The 20,035-nt window shown below is 46.4% G+C and overlaps 1 protein-coding gene across 21 annotated transcripts in view; it reads right to left on the minus strand.

Annotated features, from left to right (window-relative positions):
• AFDN (afadin, adherens junction formation factor) overlaps positions 1-20,035 on the minus strand; it is a 1,391,435-nt gene that overhangs the window by 1,007,519 nt on the left and 363,881 nt on the right. For all 21 annotated transcript variants that reach the window (XM_029594302.1, XM_029594301.1, XM_029594288.1 and 18 more), the window contains one exon: positions 10,590-10,656. In XM_029594302.1, the coding sequence (XP_029450162.1) occupies positions 10,590-10,656 (67 nt within the window). The remainder of the gene's footprint in view (positions 1-10,589; positions 10,657-20,035) is intronic.

The raw sequence follows: 20,035 nt of genomic DNA on the forward strand, positions 1-20,035 counted from the left end.
CCCTATATTGGCTAGTTGGTCTATTAGAGTGTTTTACCGTATCAAATGCAGCGGAAAGATCCAGAAGAATAAGCAGGTAGGATTGTTTATTCTCCAGATTAACGATGATTGTGTCAGTGAGAGATAGTAAGAGAGATTCGGTGTTTAGGCGTTTTCGGAATCCATATTGAGCTGGGGATAGAATGTTATGATCTTCCAAATAATCTGACAGTTGCTTGTTGACAATTTTTTCCATCAGTTTGGCGATAAGTGGTAAGTTTGCGATGGGTCTGAAATTAGCTGGGTCTGATGGGCAAGCGTTTGGTTTCTTTAGTAATGGTTTCAGTATTGCCAATTTTAACTGGTTAGGAACTAAACCTTGAGAAAGGGATGTGTTGATAATTTCTGCAATTGGTTTTGAGATGGTGTTTGGTATGGCGATGAGGAGATTTGTTGGTATTGGGTCTGATGGGTGGGAGGAAGGTTTGAATTTTTTGAGTGTGTTTTCAATCTCCAGTGAAGAAGTGAGCTCGAATGAATCCAGGCTTGTGGTTTGTTGCGGCAAGGATGTGAGATGGTGTGTTAGGGTAAGGCTGTTAGATGTGATTGATTGGGTAAGGTTGGTGATTTTTGTTTTGAAGTAGTTGGCTAGTTCGTTTGCTTTGTTGAGAGCTTGGTGGTCTGGGATAGTAGGAGGAGATGGTTTGGTTAAAGAGGAGACGCAAGAGAAGAGAGCCTTTGAGTCGAATATAAAGTGGTGTATTTTTTTTCCGTAGAATTCTTTCTTTGTTCTAAGGATTGTATTCCTGTAGTTGTTGAGGAGGGATTTGTAGATGGCATGTGTTGAGGTGGTTAGGTTTTTTCTCCAGCTTTGTTCTTTTTTTCTAAGAGATTGTTTAAGGGATTTAAGTTCGGGTGTAAACCAAGGTTTCCTATTGTCTAGTGTAGGTTGTATGGTTTTGGTTGTAGTTGGGCAGATTTGATCTGCAATTTTATTGTTAATATTGATCCAAGAGGTAATTGCAGTTGTTGTGTCTGTGAGGTCTAGTTGCTTTAATGCTTCAGACATCTTTTCACTGAGTATGTCTGGAGAGCATGGTTTCCTGAAGTGGATGGTGGTTTTGTTAGTGGTTTGAGGTGGTGGGTTGTTGATATTGAGGGTTGTGTGGATAACTTTGTGGTCTGACCATGGAACTGGTGAGCAAGTGGGGTTGGTATGAATGTTAAAGGGTTCGTTAATAAAGATGAGGTCCAGAGTGTGGCCTGCCTTGTGGGTAGAACTGTTGATAATTTGAGTAAAGCCCAAATGGTTGAGAGAGGAAAGAACTGTTTGGCAGTTGATGGATTGTGGAGAAGCATCTACGTGTAAATTAAAGTCTCCGAGGATTATAGCAGGTTTGTCGGCGTTAATGTGTTTGGCTATAAGTTCTATCAGTAGAGAGGGATCCGATTCTAATGTTCCTGGTGGTGCGTAGACTAGAGCTATTTGGATTTGTTCAGATTTAAAGAGGGAGAATTCTTATTTGTTGGAGGAGTTGGTAAGTTGTAAGGTAATATTAAGACCTTTTTTTGCTGCAAGAAGGAGACCTCCACCTCTTTTTTTGGGTCTTGGGACGGAGAATAAGTCGTAATATTGTATGGGCAGTTGATTTATGAGTACAGTATCTGTGTGTTTTAGCCATGTCTCTGTAATTGCACAGATATCTGGGTTGGCTTCTATGAGGTAGTCACTGAGGATGTCCATTTTTTGGAGAGCGACTGAGCGTTGAATAGTGTTAAGGTAAATAATGAGAGTCCTAGAAATTGTGTTATCGGTGAGATCATTATTGGTAATAGTCTTTGTTGTCGTGTGATGATACGCAGTTGCTTGGAGAGAGATTCGGGAGATTGGGACCAACTAATCCCCTTTTCGTTGTTTGCCTCACGGGAGGTACCCCAAGCCTCCACAGGATTTTTCCCCTTCAAATTAGTTTTTGGGCGACAACTTCAGGGTTTGCTAGAAGTCACCCAGGAGCAGTGGAGCTGGGTGGCGGTGGATCCCCAGGATATAGGTTATGTTGGGGGCTTGAGGCAGCGGGCCGAGACTGCTTTGGAAATGGCCCGTGAGAATCTGAGGCGGGCTCAGGAATGCCAGAAGCAGTATTATGACCAAGGTGCTAGAGACCAGGAATTTCAGGAAGGAGACCAGGGCCTGATACCGGTGCCTACATCTCCTAACAAGCTTTTAGCCAAATGGAAAGGCCCGGGGAAGATGTTAAAGCACTTAGGATCCCTAAACTATTAAGTCAAGGTTGGTCTCAAGCAACCACAAGTCTATCATGTAAACCTGCTCAAACCCTGGATAGAGAGGGAGGGCATGACTGCAGGCATGGTACATGAAGAGGAGGTGGATCTGGGCCCCCAGGTACAGGAACTGGATCAAAAGGAAGGAGTAAAGATAGGAGCTGAGCTAACCCCATTACAGAGAGCACAGATAGAAAAGGGTAGTCAGGCAAGCAGGAGATGTGTTTTCCCCACTGCCAGGGCGGACGACAATCACGCATACAATACTAACTCCGCCGGGGAAGGTGGTTAGGAGGAGGCCCTATCGTTTGCCAGAGGCCATGCAGGCCGAGGTCATGAGACAAGTGGAAGAGATGCTGCAATTAGGTGTCATTGAAGAATCCAATAGCGCCTGGTGTAGCCCCATAGTCCTAGTGCCAAATGTGACCCTACACTTTTGCACAGAGTTTAGGTTGGTGAACGCTATTTCTAACTTTGACGCTTACCCTATGCCCCGAGTGGACGAATTGGTGGAGAGACTAGGGACGGCCCACTATTTGACCACTTTAGACCTGACAAAGGGGTATTGGCAAATCCTCTTGGAGGAAAAATCCCGTGAAAAAACGGCATTTGCCACCCCATCAGGTTTATATCAGTTTGTTCACATGCCATTTGGCTTGCAAGGAGCTGCCGCCAGCTGCCAACGCCTTCTGAATGTGGTATTGTGCCCACACCTAGACTATGCGGCTGCCTATATGGATGACATCATAGTCTATTCCACAGATTGGGAGTCTTACTTAGTAAAAGTTAAGGCCGTACTACAGTCGCTAAGAGAAGCGGGGTTGACAGCCAACCCGGCGAAACGTCGGATGGCTCACCGAGAAGTCAAATACCTGGGGCACCTAGTGGGAAAAAGAGGTGGTCAAGCCCCTAATTGATAAAATTCAATGTACCAGGGACTACTCCCAGCCCAAGACTCAGAAGCAACTACGAGCCTTCTTGGGTTTGGTTGGGTACTATAGACAATTCATACCCCGCTTTGCTGACCTAGCCAGTCCTCTATGTTACGGCTATGGCTGCTGTGCAACCGCCTCACCACCAGGGGTCCCTCTAGAGCTGGCTCTCCTGACAGACCCAGTCCATCTCCCTTGTTCACTCTATGTTCTGGTCTTCCCTTTATAACCCTGCCTGACAGTTCCCGCAGTGCTTCGGCATCGAGCTCGCCTGGGCTCCCTGCACTAGCCTTCCTTGCTTGCTGTGCGTGTGGTCCTTGGACCTTGCTTTGCCTAGCCTAGCCTTGCCTTCGGGCCTTCTTCCTTGCCTTGCGCAGCCTTCGGGCCTTCTTCCTTGTCTTGCCTTGCGCGGCCTTCGGGCCTTCTATCCTGCCCTGCCTTGCCTACTGCGTGTGCGGTCCTTCGGGCCCTCTGCTCTGCTGTGTGTCCGTGTGAGGCCTTCGGGCTCTCTGCCCTGTGTCCGTGCGAGGCCTTCGGGCTCTCTGCCCTGTGTCCGTGCGAGGCCTTCGGGCTCTCTGCCCTGTGTCCGTGCGAGGCCTTCGGGCTCTCTGCCCTGTGTCCGTGCGAGGCCTTCGGGCTCTCTGCCCTGTGTCCGTGCGTGTGTGGCCTTCGGGCTCTCTGCTCTGCCATACGTGTGTGTGTGGCCTTTGGGCTCTTTGTCTTACTACTAGGTACCCTGACCCAGCCTGGACTCTGACACTGCTACTTGCCGCCTGCCCTGACCCAGACACTGCTACCTGCCCTGACCCAGCCTGGACCCAGACACTGCTACCTGCCGCCTGCCCTGACCCAGACACTGTTTCCAGCCATCCCTGTCTCTCTCCACCTGGAGCCACCCTTCTGGGTGGTGTTCACAACACAGAACACAGCCCGAGCGTAAGAGAATGCCGAAGCCTCCAATTTCCAGGGGAAGAGATAGGTCTTGGTACTACCGGTGAGCCAATTTTCTTTCTCCCCCTCTACTCACAATATGCCTCAGCTTCCAAGTTTTTATGTCTGTGCTTGTTGCCAGACCTTGAACTATTCCAGTTACAAGAACTGTCTTGCCTGTCAACTTTCAGACCAAGAACACTGGGTATGCAGCAGTTGTCATAAGAGGAACATCTCGGTTTATCAGGAATGTTTAAATTGTCTAACTCCAAAACCAAGGTGGTGGAAATGCTCCTGTGTTCCGTGTCTGTTACCTCCAGGCAAACCCTGCCCCTGTTGTTCTGCTCTAGGACCAGCTGTTCCATTAGAAAAAACAATCAGCTCTCCTAACCGGTATTCTGCTTCTGGCTCAACTAAGACAGACATTTTAGCTGGCAGTTTGTGGATAGAAAAACCCAGGACTTACCTGGCCAAGAAGGCTTCTGTGACACCAGTGCTAGAGCCTAGGGAACAGGTTTCTCTAAAACGGAGAGAGCTGATTAACTCTAGCAGGACTCTGCTTCCCACAGCTGCTGTTGAGACACTAACGAGCACCTTCCCTAGACGTCCTAGAACTGCCTGTGCCTTCTCTAAACTGCCCCTCCACAAACAAAATCAGGAGCTTCAGACTTTGTCTCGAGGTTTCAAGCCCACGGCAGTACAATCTTTGTCTTCCATGTGCACTACTTCTAACCTTGTTGCTCTGCCATCTGAACCTGCTGCATCACCACGAGAGGGGTCCAAGCCTGCTGCATCACCCCGAGAGGGGTCCAAGCATGCTGCATCACCCCGAGAAGAGTCCGAGCCTGCATCACCCCGAGAGGGGTCCGAGCCTGCTGCATCGGCTCAAGAGGGGCCTGAACCGGTCCTGCTGCTGCCGCCCCCGGAGGGGCCTGAACCGGTCCTGCTGCTGCCGCCCCTGGAGGGATCCGTACCGGTCCAGCTGCCGCCCCTGGCGGGGTCCGTACCGGTCCAGCTGCCGCCCCTGGAGGGGCCCGTACCGGCCCTGCTGTCGTTCCTGGAGGGGTTACGGACTATTTCGCTGCCCCAGGTGGGGTTTGTGTCCCCCTTGTCACCCCAGGAGGGATTATGGACTATTTTGCTGCCTTGGGAAGGAGTTGAACCTGCCGCTTCGCCCCAGGAGGGGTCTGACTTTACTATTGAGTACCCCCTGCAAAGATGGGACCCAGGAGGAGGGGGAAGTACTGTTACGGCTATGGCTGCTGTGCAACCGCCTCACCACCAGGGGTCCCTCTAGAGCTGGCTCTCCTGACAGACCCAGTCCATCTCCCTTGTTCACTCTATGTTCTGGTCTTCCCTTTATAACCCTGCCTGACAGTTCCCTCAGTGCTTCGGCATCGAGCTCGCCTGGGCTCCCTGCTCTAGCCTTCCTTGCTTGCTGTGCGTGTGGGTCCTTGGACCTTGCCTTGCGCGGCCTTCGGGCCTTCTTCCTTGTCTTGCCTTGCCTTGCACGGCCTTCGGGCCTTCTTCCTTGCCTTGCCTGGCGCGGCCTTCGGGCCTTCTACCCTGCTTTGCCTTACCTGGTGCTGTGTATGGTCTTCGGGCCTTCCACCCTGCCCTGCCTTGCTTACTGCGTGTGCGGTCCTTCGGGCCCTCTGCTCTGCCGTGTGTGTGTGAGGCCTTCGGGCCCTCTACCCTGTGTGGCCTACGGGCCCTCTGCTCTGCCGTGTGTTGCCTTCAGGCCCTCTGCCTTGTGTCAGTGTGTGGCCTACGGGCCCTCTGCTCTGCCGTGTGTCCGTGTGTGGCCTTCAGGCCCTCTGCCCTGTGTGGCCTACGGGCCCTCTGCCCTGCCGTGTGTGTGAGGCCTTCGGCTCTCTGCCCTGTGTCCATGTGTGGCCTTCGGGCCCTCTGCTCTGCCGTGTGTCCGTGTGTGGCCTTCAGGCCCTCTGCCCTGTGTGGCCTACGGGCCCTCTGCCCTGCCGTGTGTGTGAGGCCTTCGGGCTCTCTGCCCTGTGTCCGTGTGTGGCCTTCGGGCCCTCTGTCCTGCCGTGCGTGTGGCCTTCGGGCTCTCTGCTCTGCCGTACATGTGTGTGGCCTTCGGGCTCTTTGTCTACTAGGTACCCTGACCCAGCCTGGACTCTGACACTGCTACCTGCCGCCTGCCCTGACCCAGCCTGGACCCAGACACTGCTACCTGCCATCCCTGTCTCTCTCCACCTGGAGCCACCCTTCTGGGTGGTGTTCACAACACCAGAACACAGCCCAAGCGTAACACTCTAAATGACATGCTAAGAAAAGGGGCACCAAGCAAGTTCCTCCAACTTCATCGATTCAGCTGTGTCTGACTCGTTATCCTTTAACTCTGACACCTGTTTCCCCTCTTGCTCTGCCCACGGGTCAGGTGGTGGTTCTAAGAACCTGGGAGTTGTAGTTTTTTGTGTGTTTGGCAACGCCCTCTGCTGTCTGCCTCTGGTATTATCTGACCTCATCCTATGGTGCCAGGGCTGTTCCTGACCCCGGCAGTGCTGCACTGCATCACACACACACACCCCCCCCCCCCTTTTAAAAACCCTGGAACTCCTCAACCCAATTGTTCCAATATCCTCCCCCAACCGGGAAAGAAAGTCAGCGTTGACATGGTCCTTGCCGGCCCTATGCTGAACCTCGAAACAGTATGTCTGTAGAGCGAGGTACCACCTGTTGAGACGTGCATTAGACTCCTTCATAACGTTAAACCATTTCAAAGGCGCATGGTCAGTGACTAATACAAAGGAGCGCCCCGCTAGATAATATCTTAAGGACTCTATAGCCCATTTAACCGCCAAGCATTCTTGTTCGATGGTGGCGTATTTTTCCTCATGCGGGTGCAGCCTTCGGCTGAGATATAGCATAGGATGTTCCTCACCCTGGTCCACTTGGGAGAGTACTGCCCCCAACCCCTTCCCAGAGGCATCAGTTTGTAGTACAAAGGGCAACATAAAGTAGACCACCTTTAATACAGGATCTTGGCATAAGGCCTGCTTAAGGCGTTCAAAACCCTTCTGTTGCTAGCAGGGCACATGTGCTATACGTGGAAAACACGTGTCCAACCCCCCCCCCCCCCCCCCGAAACTGATAGCACCCTCAACATGCAAATGCATGTTGATGAGCCTATTAATTAGTCCCACGCGATACAGAAAGTAAAATGTGCAGCCAAGCCGCACATTTTACTCTCAGAAATTAACGCCTGCCCAAAGGCAGGCGTTAATTTCGGCCAGTACCGGTAAAGTGTACAGAAAAACAGAAAAAACTGCTTTTCTGTACACCCTCTGACTTAATATCATAGCAATATTGTCGGAGGCCCCAAAAATAAAAAAATTAAATAGTCTTAAAAAAAACAGACGCTCTATTTTGCCAGCGTCTGTTTTCCGAACCTGTGGCTATCAGTGGTTTCGACAACCGACACCCGGTAAAATTAAGCGTCAGCTGTCAAACCTGACAGCCGCCGCTTCTGCCAATAAGGAGGCACTAGGGATGCGCTAGTGTCCCTAGTGCCTCCTTTTTACCACGGGCCCTCATTTGCATAGAGAATCGCATGCCCAGGAGAGTGGCGTGGGCTCACGTCAGGAGAGTGGGCACTCGCCTTGGAACGCTGGCTCTCCTGCACATTTTACTGAATTGATCCGTTTGCCAGCAGTCAAATATGGACATCATAATGGCACCTACACTGATTTCACTTGGTCATCAAATAACTATTCATGCTGACAGATGTGCCAAGCTGATGGTAAGTATATCTAATAAACAGGTCTATCCTGTAAAGTGCGGCCGCGTTTACCCTGCTCCTAAGCCGCGTTCTACTCACTTTCCGGCCACGTTATCCCTTCCTGCGATCCCGAATCCACTTTAACCTACTCCTACCGCGTCCTAAAATCCCCGGCCAACCCCTTCCGCACGCGGCATGTATATTGCATGCAAACGAGCGAATTAGCTATTCCCTAGCATCCCGTAACCCACGCCCCTACTATCGCTATCTTTCCCTGCCGTTTTGTCGCGCGTTTAACCTGCTAACTTACCGCCTACCCTTACCCCTGCGGTAGAGGCAGGGGTAAGGGTAGGTGGCAAGCTTTCCCCCAGCCCCCGCTCACCTGCCCCGGCCGCGATCATGGGTGCCCATTCTCCGGGGCAGCCCCAGTCCTCTCCCCTCCTCCCGAAGCAAAAAAAAAAAAAAAAGCGAAAAAAACGTAAAAGCAAAAAGTAAGTCGCTTCACCGCTTCACTGTCAGTCTCTTCTTCCCTCCTCCCGGAGCAAGGCTGCTTTTCGCGCCCTGCTCCGGGAGGAGGGGAGAAGAGACTGACAGCGGCGAAGCAACTTACTTTTTGCATCCCCGATCGGAGCTCTCCTGCCTCCCGCTGGCGACTTACCTTCTTCCAGAAGGCCGGACGGCTGCAAAAAATGTATCGCGGCTCCCCTGCCTCCCGGAGGCGAAGATGGATGCCAGCACGGGGGAAAGCGGCCCCTGTGCATGCAATTGGCTGCTCAAGACGTGACGTCACATGCCGTGACGCCAAACGTCGTGACGTCACGTCTTGAGCAGCCAATTGCATGCACAGGGGCCGCTTTCCCCCGTGCTGGCATCCATCTTCGCCTCCGGGAGGCAGGGGAGCCGCGATACCTTCTTCCAGATGGCCGGACGGCTGCAAAAAAAGTAAGTCGCCAGCGGGAGGCAGGAGAGGTCTGATCGGGGATGCAAAAAGTAAGTCGCTTCGCCGCTGTCAGTCTCTTCTCCCCTCCTCCCGGAGCAGGGCGCGAAAAGCAGCCTTGCTCCGGGAGGAGGGAAGAAGAAACACTGACAGTGAAGCGGCGAAGCGACTTACTTTTTGTTTTTACGTTTTTTCGCTTTTTTTTTTTTTTTTGCTTCGGGAGGAGGGGAGAGGTATCTGTCATTTCAAATGACATTTGAAATGACAGATACCAGTGTGGCGTGAAGCGTTAGGCCCGCGCACCCAGGATATTGTATAGGCGCTCTATCCAGTAAAATGGGTTGCGCGGCCCTAACGCTTCACGGACCCTTCTTAGACGCGGTTTTCATTTGCATAAAATTGTTCAGGATCGAGCGGTAGGTGAGCTGCACTGTGCGTGCGGCAACCGCGGGTGCCGTGGGCACTAACGCAGCTCTTCCTACCGCTCGGTACTGGATAGACCTGAAAATATGTAAAATCCACAATCAAGGTCACTATCCAGATTAGAAAATACAATTAAAACAAAAGCTAATCAATTTGTTCTGAATCTTTTTAAACCGCCCTAGCAGCTGCTAGATTCAGTAGGCTTTTATTGTCAGTCAGTGCCCATTTAATCTGGCTGATTAAAACAAGAATTTGATTTTCTAATGTATTAACACGAGTTAATATCTGAACAAACCACAACACAGATAATCAGCAAGGCAAAAATGCTTTTAACCACCACCAGATGAGTACCTGACATGGGATGCATTTACAATATGAGTGGAAACATTTAACAATTAAAAGTAGTGCTACATAACGGGTTGGGCAGATCCACCCAAAATTCTTTTCCTGGGGATTTTTCACAGCTATCATAGTAACTGTTTTGCATAATATAGCCTTACATAAGCAATGCAAAGTCCAAGAATTATTTTTGCACTGATAGCTTTCTAGCTAGAACTATACAGTGATAAGTAATTATTTTAATATTCCCTGCCCCTTAAATCAACTCTAGCAATTCATGACTGTGTATAAAAAAATAAAAGGCTTTCTTTGAGCAATGTATTCGAGTTCTTTCATCACAGGCTGCACAATACTTAAGGAAAATGTTTCCCATTTCAACAGGATAAGCAGCAGAATATTGTAGCCTTAGAAATTTCTCATTCTGATGTCTGACTCAGGTCTTCCAATCCCCAGATGGGCTGCAGTAGAGGATTTTGTGGAGCCAAGGTTTACTGCCCATTGGAAGAGAGGGTGGATAGGAGAGGAAGGAGGGACGGAGTCAGTCATTGTGCAATGGTATATCTAGTGGCTGGTGTTAGGGCCCATGACTGTAGGGTTTTTGAAGGAGCCCTGGAATATGGGGCCATGCTAAGCTTTCAAGTCCTCACAAATCCCACATGAAAGAATGTGGGACCTATATGGTCTCAACAGGATATCTTGTTCCATCAAAAAAATACAATCTGCAAAAGATTCAGCATTAAACACAAGAAAGCAAACAGAAAAACACTGGAAACCACTCTATTTAAATAGAATAATTTCTAGACTAGATCTACAGAAAATTGTTCAACAAGCAAAAAGAGCACACAAGTATTCTAGCAATGGTTCTTAACCTACCGTAGTTTGTTTTTTCAGGACATCCAGAATGAATAAACCTGAGATATATTCATTACAAATATTCTGAAAAGTAGACTGGCTGTGTGGTCTTTGTAAGACAATACATATATACATCTTTTCATGAATGACTCAATAGAAGCACTTAGGATACCTTGCCTGTTGTTAATGACGTCCCACTGTGAACATCTCCCTCCAGATCAAATGTTGTTTCCTGAACTCTGAAAATGTTCAAAGCAAAAAAAAAAATGTTGGAAACTTCTCAAAGATAAGGCATTCACAATTTCACTAAAAACAAGAGAGCAAAAGTAAATTAAATAGCTCAAATTATCATGCCATATAGCATACACTATTTGCAGAATCTATGAGGCATACTACAGGGTAATTATATTTTAATCTGTGCCAAACCATGTGCAAACTGAAGTATTAAAGTTGATATATTTTTATAAGTATTTTTATATTTTGCAAGTACAGCACATCACTATCAATTTATGGCAGTTCTGTATTTAGAGGGTTGGCATGCTAGCAAAGCAGGCAGTGCTCTCAAGAGACCCTGAAGAAGAGGAGAGCCCCACCACTACACAAGAAATAGTTATAAAATGGGAGAAAACACAAGTAGTTGTAAATGAATGACACTGTGTGGTAACCCATTAGAAGTCAGTTCAGATTTTGCTAGGAGACAAAAAGAGCAAGAGGAAACTTCCAGGCCAAATAAAACTACCAACTAAAAAATCTTCTGCAGTTAAACACTGTACAGAACCTAATCAATCAAAAGCAGCAGCAAAAGATGATGTGCGTTCAAATTCATCACATAGATTTCACTAATTGTATAGGATTACTACCAAGCAAGTAATTTTAAAAATTCAAACTCAAATTCAAATTCAAATTCAAATTCAAATGCCCATTCTAAGTAGATACTAACATGCAAGCTTTGAAAGAAATTATTATTGCTAGGAGCCAACTATAAAAGGACAGCTGTATTTTAACATTACAAAATAAAAACTGGCAACAATGGACTTTACACTTAAAAAGTAAACAATTTCAGAAAACCAATTCTATAATGTAGTGTCACAAATAAAAAATTCAACAGCAAGCTTTTTTTATTTAAATATTTAATGAAATGTACAATGAGCTAAAAATTGTTTCATATTGTTTGTCCAGTGTTTCCAGGTAAAAACAGCATAAAATGAACTCAGCTTCCAAACAGTTTTTGATTTACAAGATGTATAATATAGACTTCATTAATTTTAATATTACAGAGCATAACAGATATAGCAAAATAGTTCTCTCTGGATATATTCACATACATACGTATACATTCACATACATACACACACACACACACTCACATACACACATATATATATATATTCATATATATAAAAGCAAGCTTGCTTACCGTAAACGGTGTTTTCCGTAGATAGCAGGAAATTTAGCCATGCATTGTGGGTGGTGGCGTACATGACGTCACGAAGGCGGAGCTTTCTCTCTAAGCTGGAAGAGCTTTGAAGTGCGCATGATCACGACTTCCTGCGCTCCTCGAGCCTGCCTCAGCTTGTTTTCCAAGCTAATACTGGTGTAGGTGTCATAAGAAGTAACGGCTGTCCAGGGAGGTGGGAGGGAATGCATGGCTAAACTCCCTGCTATCTACGGAAAACACAGTTTACGGTAAGCAAACTTGCTTTTTCCATCGATAAGCAGGGCATTTAGCCATGCATTGTGGGAGTCCCAAGCTTATAGGTTGCAGATATGAAAAAACAGACATGTAGTAATGGGTAAGATAAAACACACTGTTTATTAACTACATCTTTTTTTTTTTTTTTTTTGCAACCTAAAGACAGTGGACAGCCATTATGATTTGGAAATAGTCTGTAAAACTGCAGAACCCAATGAGGAATCTGCTGCCGACTGCTGATCTAAACAATAGTGGGAAGTAAATGTATGTATGGAAGACCAGGTCGCTGCTTTGCAGATGTCTTGAATTGCCACCCCTTGGATATGCGCAACAGAAGCCGCAGTTGCTCTGATTTGATGGGCCTTAACTGGGCCTGCAAGAGGTGTCGCTTTTGTAGAATAACAGTACTGGATACAAGCTGTTAGCCAGTTAGAAAGAGTTTGTTTTTTAAACAGGTTGGCCTGGATTGTTTGGGTTGAAGGAAATAAACAATTGCGATGAATGTCTGATTGCTTCAGTAGTATGCTTGTAATAAGCTAACGCTCTCTTACAATCGAGGGTATGAAGTAGTTTTTGTCGATCGTTAGAATGTGGTTTCGGGCAAAAAACTGGTAAAGAGATTATCTCATTCAAGTAAAAAGCCAAAACCACCCAAGGCACTATTGTTTTTTTAATTGGCGGGTGAAGATGCAATAAACCTTTCATAAACCAGGATATCAAGGGATGAGAGGATATGGAACCATGTTTTCCCAAATGATAAGCTGCAATAGCACTGAGGTGAACTCTAATGGATGTAACTGCTAGTCCTGAGAGGGATAACGTATGTAAATAAGCCAGCAATGACGCTGGTATACAAAAAAAGGATCGAACTTTTGAAGGGTGCACCATGCAGAGTATCATCTGGTAGACTGTTTTCTTGCCGCATCGAGAATGTCTGATTCCTGACGAGAGATCCAGGTGAATTCAGTATTTGCGGTTCAATCTCCATGCCGTCAAATGCAGGAAGACTTGCATCGGATATATTAAGGTTCCTCCGCCTTGTGAAAGGAGGAGTGGGTCCTTTGGTAGTGGTATTGCGGGATTCAGAGACAGACGAAGAAGATAGGCATACCATGGCTGTTTCGGCCACGCAGGTGCTATGAGGATTAAGTCTGCTGAGTCTGTTATACATTTTTGGATTGTGCGTGAGATTAGCGGAATTGGAGGAAAAGCGTATAGTAGACCCTTGTCCCACGAAATCAGGAATGCATCTTGCGACATTCTGTATCTGCTGGGACGGAGAGAGCAAAAGTTTTTCACTTTCTGGTTCTCTTCCGATGCAAACAGGTCTATGTCTGGAGTCCCCCATGTCACAAAGATTTTGTTTGCTTCTTTCTGATGCAGCGACCACTCGTGTGGGTGGAAAATTCTACTGAGTCTGTCTGCTCTGGTATTTGCTAGTCCCGGTAGGTAGGATGCTTGAAGGAAGATGTCTTCTGCCCATTCCCAAATCTGAACTGCTTCCTTGCAAAGAATCAAGGAACTGGATCCGCCTTGTTTGTTTATATAAAACATTGCTATCTGATTGTCAGTATGGATCATCAGAGATTTCCTTTTTATCCATGTTCGGAATGCCAGAAGGGAATTCTTTATTGCTCTGAGTTCTAACAAATTTATCTGAAGGGCTTGTTCTGCTGCAGACCAATGTCCCTGAGTCTCTAGATGGAGGAGATGTGCTCCCTACCCCGTTGTTGAAGCATCCATCATGAGAATCAATTGATGAGGGAGCTGTCGGAATGGGCTCCCTTCTTCCAAGATAGATGGTTGGAGCCACCATATCTTTTTTCATGGAATTCGTAACTTGAACCTTGTGTGACATCGTTTAAGTTGGTTCCATTGGGATTTTAGTCCCATTGTAGGCATCTGATGTGAAGTCAAGTATTCTTAACTACATGTATTGCTGCAGCCATGTGACCTAAGAGGACCATAACTTGTTGAGCTGGCATTTTTTCCCGATGGAAGAGAGTCTGAGCTAGGGATCATGTCTGAATTCTTTCTGGAGGAAAATAAGCTCTGGAAAGTGGAGTCCGGAGTATGGCTCCTATAAATTGAATGTTCTGGGTTGGCTGGAGTTGAGATTTTTCGTAGTTTATTATCCAGCCTAGTTCTTGCAGGCAGAGGAGTGTGTTTTCTATGTGAGATCGTAGCAAGTGGGCATCATGAGATACGATCAACCAATCGGCTACATAAGGAAATATGTTTATGCCCTGTTTGCGCAAGTGTGCCACAACAACAGCAAGACATTTTGTGAAGACTCTTGGAGCTGAGGAAAGACCAAAGGGAAGCACTTTGTACTGGTAGTGTTGATTTGCTACCTGAACAGAGGTATTGCCAACAATGACTGTGGATCGGGATGTGAGTGTAAACATCCTTTAGATCGAGTGAGCACATCCAGTCGTTCTTTTGGAGAAAGGGCAGGACTGTAGTGAGAGAGGTCATTTTGAATTTCTCTGTCTGCAAATATCTGAGTGCTCGAAGATCCAAAATTGGGCGAAGGCCTCCTGATTTTTTGGGAATTAGGAAGTATTGGGAATAAAAATCTTTCTCCATTTGATTGGAAGGCACCAGCCAGATAGCCTTCTCTTGAAGGAGGAGTGAAATTTCCTTCACGAGTGATGGAATTTGAATCAATGGAGTGTTGGGGTGAATAAGATGAGGTAACTGTGGTATGGAGTTGAAACGCAGACAGTATTCACTGTTGTATAATGCTCAAGAACCATTGGTCTGTAGTGATATGGGTCCACTGGGAATGGAACAAAGATAGTCTTCCTCCCACATATGCTGTTGTGGCATTCGAACTTAAAAAGATTGGTTGGTTGCTGAGTAGCCTGAAGTTTCTGTGGCCTCTGGGATCTCTGACGCGGTCTTTGTCCCTGACTGAGATTGAGATCTCTGTTGCTGGAAAGGTTGTGGTCTATTGATAGGGCTGATAGTACCGGTATGGTCTGTGGTAGTAGTAACCTCTTTTATACTGGGGAAAGTAACATCTGGATGTAGACAGCGTGTCTGTAGGAGCCGTTAAAGATTGAACAGCAATATTCTGATCTTTAATTAAAGATACAGTCTCCTGAAGTTTTTCTCCAAATAAGTTGGCTGGCCTACATGGCCAAACAATCATGAACATAGTCACATATACTGCTTGCTCGAAGCCATGCCAGGCATCTAGCCGAGATTGAGGTTGCTGACTCATGCGTTGAAGTGTCAAAAGCTTCATATGAGGTTCGGAACAAATGCCGTAGACTTTCTTGTAAATCCAGGAATGGCTGAGGCAAGGAAGAGTCTCCCTGTGAGGTATGCAGCAAAGGTTGTAGTTTCTGCGTACAATTGAAAAGATCTTGGATAATATAAAACTGATGAAGATTAATGCAAGAGTTTAGCATTGAATTTTGGTAGATCTTTTTTGCAAAGTCATCCAGTAACTTATTATCTTTCCCTGGGGGAGCATTAGAGAAAAGCCTGTTCTTTTTGGCTTTTTTCAGCACAGACTCTACGACTATTGAATTATGAGAGAGTTGAACATTTGAGTAGTAGGTCGTCTTTTGCATTCTGTATTTTAAATCCAGTTTCTTGGAAACTGGGATGAGAATGAGTGGCCCTGTTTTAATTTAATTGCATTCTTACATGCTTGTTATTGTTATAATGTAAACCGAAATGATATGTAACTTTGCTACATGAATTGCGGTATATAAAAATGTTAAATAAATAAATTTATCCATCAGGCCCTCCAAAATCTGATGTGGAGGTAGAGCAGTGGGTTCAGACGGAACATCCAGAATCTGCAAGATTCCCATAACCTCTGATCCTGGGTCTGGGAGTTTGCGGGACTCTTATGTTAAGAGCTAAACCTAGCTTCTCCAGGAATTTAGCATAAGTTAGGTCTTCCGGAGGTGATGTTGGTTGAGGTAATTCTTGTGGAGGGTCTGAAGGAATACCAGTTGAACTCCCTGGAGATGACGGCGGAGAGAAACCCGGAGAAACTGTGTGGGTAGAATTATTTTAAGTTTTTTATATACCGAAGTATTGGTGTTGGCCTTCACTCTGGTTTACATTTACAACAACGTACTACATTTGAATCAGATGAACAACAACAACAATGGATAGCAATGGTAACTTCAAGATAACTTTTGCAGCAATTATCTACAGTTAAATCAGAGGAACAATAACAGATTAACATTGTAATTTCATGGTAACAGTGGGAAAATTGGTTAATAAAGAGTGACATTGGAAGTGGTTAGATAAAAGCATTGGATGAGGATAAACTGAGGTTATTGAATGGCTGGGTGAGAGAAGGTATAGGGTTAGACAATGGAGAGGTGGAAGGGATGGGGAGGGAGGAGGGAGGGCTAGGGTGCTGGGAGCGGGGAGGAGAAGGGTGGCGTTGGGCTGGTGGGTGTTGGCCTTTGGTCGGTTATGCTATCCCCTCTTTGTATGCTTGTTTGAAAAGCCATGTTTTGAGTAGTTTTTTGAAAATTTTGGTGTCACTTTGAAGAAGTAGAGTGACTGGTAGTGTATTCCAGAGGTGAGGTCTAGCAATTGAGAAAGCTCTTTTTCTGGTTGTGGTAAGTTTGGCTGTATTGACTGAAGGGATCTCTAGACGTGTTTTGTTAGTTGATCTGGTGTTGCATTGAGTGTGGTGAATTTGGATGAGGGTGCTGAGGCAGTCGTGTTCATTGTGGTGAATGGAGTTGTGGATGATTGATAGAGTTTTGTACTCTATTCTTTTCTCAACGGGGAGCCAGTATAGATCTTTTAGAACAGGAGAGATGTGGTCTGTTCTTTTGTGACCAGTGAGGATTCGTGCGGTTGAATGTGTTGGAGACGGCAAATTTGGAGGTAAATAAGGAGAAATATGTGGCAACGTAGGATCTTGAGGATCCTGTGGAAGAATATTTGGATCTGGAGGTAAATCTTGGAAAAAACTGTGTAATAAAGAAATGATTTGCAACATCGTCTCCAGCAGTAGCGCAAGGAGGATCAAGCGGTCTTGTGGCTTTTTTGAGACACTAGACAGGTGTTTTAGCCAATGGAGATGTCTGTCTTTTTTGAATGTGGAGGTCGAGGGAGTATATCCGGTGAGGTCTCCCAATCTCCTACTGGGTCATCAATGACTATATCAGATAATACCGAAGATGGAGAATTGTGATCTCCATGTCGGGATGTGGAGTCTTGTCTAGTAGATTTTGAGGAAGACAATGCTCCAGAGTGAGGTGTAATATGCTTTGTCTTTGACACTGATTTTTTTGGTATTTCAGGTCATTGAGGAACTGAGTCCTTTGGTTTTGCAGAAGTATGGGTAGTTTTTTGACACTTGTGAATGGAATGCGTCATAGTCTTGTCTAATGTGTCGTATCTTTGTTAGTTGCGTCGAGATGCGTCGCTAGATCTTTAGTTGCGTCGAGATGTCGAAACCTTCGACGTTTTCAGTGGAGTCGACACATGCGTCTAAGTAAGTCGATTCGACACATATTACAATGCATGCGTCGTGGCCAAAATGGCGCTCGACGCAATTTGCGTGGTAGACGACGCAGGCTGCGATGCACGACCTTCCGAGGCCGAATGCATGCGTCGAGGAGTCTCGGACCAAGGTTTTTTCTTACCCAGGGAGAACTTGGTTGATCTTCCATCCACCAGAGAGGGGGCATATAAGTGCCTCAGCCTCTCCATTTTTTCTGCCCTTTGTCTCCTTGCTTGCGGGGACATTCTTCCACAGTCCCTGCATGCAGACTGATCATGGTCGGGACCAAGGCATAAATAGCAGTAATTATGCCCATTGGTCAGTATTTGAATCCTGGACTCTTTGGCATTGTTTCCAATGAGTTCGGTGAAGTGAAGTTTTTGTCCCGTGAGGAGATGAGAGAGAGAGATAGACTCCACACGTCCGTGCAGTGCGCGGAAAACAAAAACTGAGGCAGGCTCAAGGAGCACGGGAAGCCGTGATCATGCGCACTTCGAGCTTAGAGAGAAAGCTCCGGATTAAATGGACAATTTTCTCAGTGGAAGGGTGTGGGCAGTGGAGTGCCTCAGGGATCTATATTGGGACCCTTACTTTTCAATATATTTATAAATGATCTGGAAAGAAATACGACAAGTGAGGTAATCAAATTTGCAGATGATACAAAATTGTTCAGAGTAGTTAAATCATAAGCAGATTGTGATAAATTGCAGGAAGATCTTGTGAGGATGGAAAATTGGGCATCAAAATGGCAGATGAGGTATTCAAGGTGCGGTTTCACCATGGAGCGATACAGAGGCATTATGACATTTTCCGTTTTATTCAGCATTCCCTTTCTAATAATTCCCAACATTCTGTTTGCTTTTTTGACTGCCGCAGCACACTGAACCGACGATTTCAATGTGTTTTCCACTATGATGCCTAGATCTCTTTCTTGGGTAGAAGCACCTAATATGGAACCTAACATTGTGTAACTATAGCATGGGTTATTTTTCCCTATGTGCAGTGATGCATATAGGGAAAAATAACCCATGCTATAGTTACACAATGTTAGGTTCCATATTAGGTGCTACTACCCAAGAAAGAAATCTAGGCGTCATAGTGGAAAACACATTGAAATAGTCGGTTCAGTGTGCTGCGGCAGTCAAAAAAGCAAACAGAATGTTGGGAATTATTAGAAAGGGAATGCTGAATATAACGGAAAATGTCATAATGCCTCTGTATCGCTCCATGGTGAAACCGCACCTTGAATACTGTGTACAATTCTGGCCGCTGCATCTCCTCCAGACCCCTTCTCCCCCACCAGCCAACGTCCACACTTTAAAAATTCATGACCCCTCTTTTTGTTTGCCGGGAGAGTGAAAAGGATTTCTGGGGCTATTATTTTGCAGGGATTTGCGGCAAGAACGAGCCCTCAATCGCCAGTAAAGCAACACTAACAGGCATGATTCTCCTCGCAGCGTCAGCAGGTCAGGCCCAGTCTTCTTCCGTTGGTATCGGCCACCATCCTCATCTATTTTCACCTTTGCTCTTTTGAGCTGAGGGGGACATAAAAAACGCTTTTGGCTGCCGGATCGCCACATTTAGTGGTAAAAATGAGTGCTTTGGGCCAGTACAACGTTAGAAATTGCCGAGATCCGAGGAGCGCTGTTCGCCACAAACGAAGATGGCGGCTCGTGCCTGAGGCTCTGCCGTGTCCGGCCACAATTTAATTCTTCCCCAAAATCACTTTCATATTCGGTGAGCCATAGCGGGGACAGACTCTACATATTGTGCGGATCACAATCGCCCGCAAAGGAAGTCAGGCCGCAGCGAGTAGACATTACAAGGAGGCAGAGAAGGTACTGGCTGCTCGTCTCTCCCTCCGCCATCTTGAAGAGCACGAGCTAAGTGGAAACGGCCCTCCCAGGCGAAACGCAGCACAATTAATAATTATAAAACTAAACAATCAAACACTTACTGATGTAAATTTACTGCAGCAGAGGGCACTGTGAAAATCTTTGTGGTCTAAAGATATTAAACCTAACAATTATAATCTTCATTGGGGTGCATTTCGGGATGAATTCAAGGGGGATGGTAAAGCTGTGAACTAGCTCTGGGCCCTCCCCCCCCCAAATCGGCTGCCATCATCCACCAAATTAATATAGCAGCTTCATTTTTTTTTTTTTTATTGGATGGTTGGTGGGGCATTGAGGGCTATTGAGTCGCTGTAGTCCTGGGCGAGTGATCTGAGGTCGGCAAAGAGGGTTTGATCGGCGCGCCATACCAGCAGCAACAGTGAGTCTGTTCCGGACTGTTTCCGCTTCCATCGCTCACCATCTGTCTGTTTTTGTGTCCCTCCTTGCTCTTTTTGGTTAGGGCAGCGGAGGCCACTTGAGATTCTCGATTCGCTGTGGTTTGGGACTCAAGTGAGAGCTTTGGGGCCTGATATGTG

The sequence above is a fragment of the Rhinatrema bivittatum genome, chromosome 3 (assembly GCF_901001135.1).
Source record: "Rhinatrema bivittatum chromosome 3, aRhiBiv1.1, whole genome shotgun sequence".
In the NCBI taxonomy this organism is placed as follows: Eukaryota; Metazoa; Chordata; class Amphibia; order Gymnophiona; family Rhinatrematidae; genus Rhinatrema; species Rhinatrema bivittatum.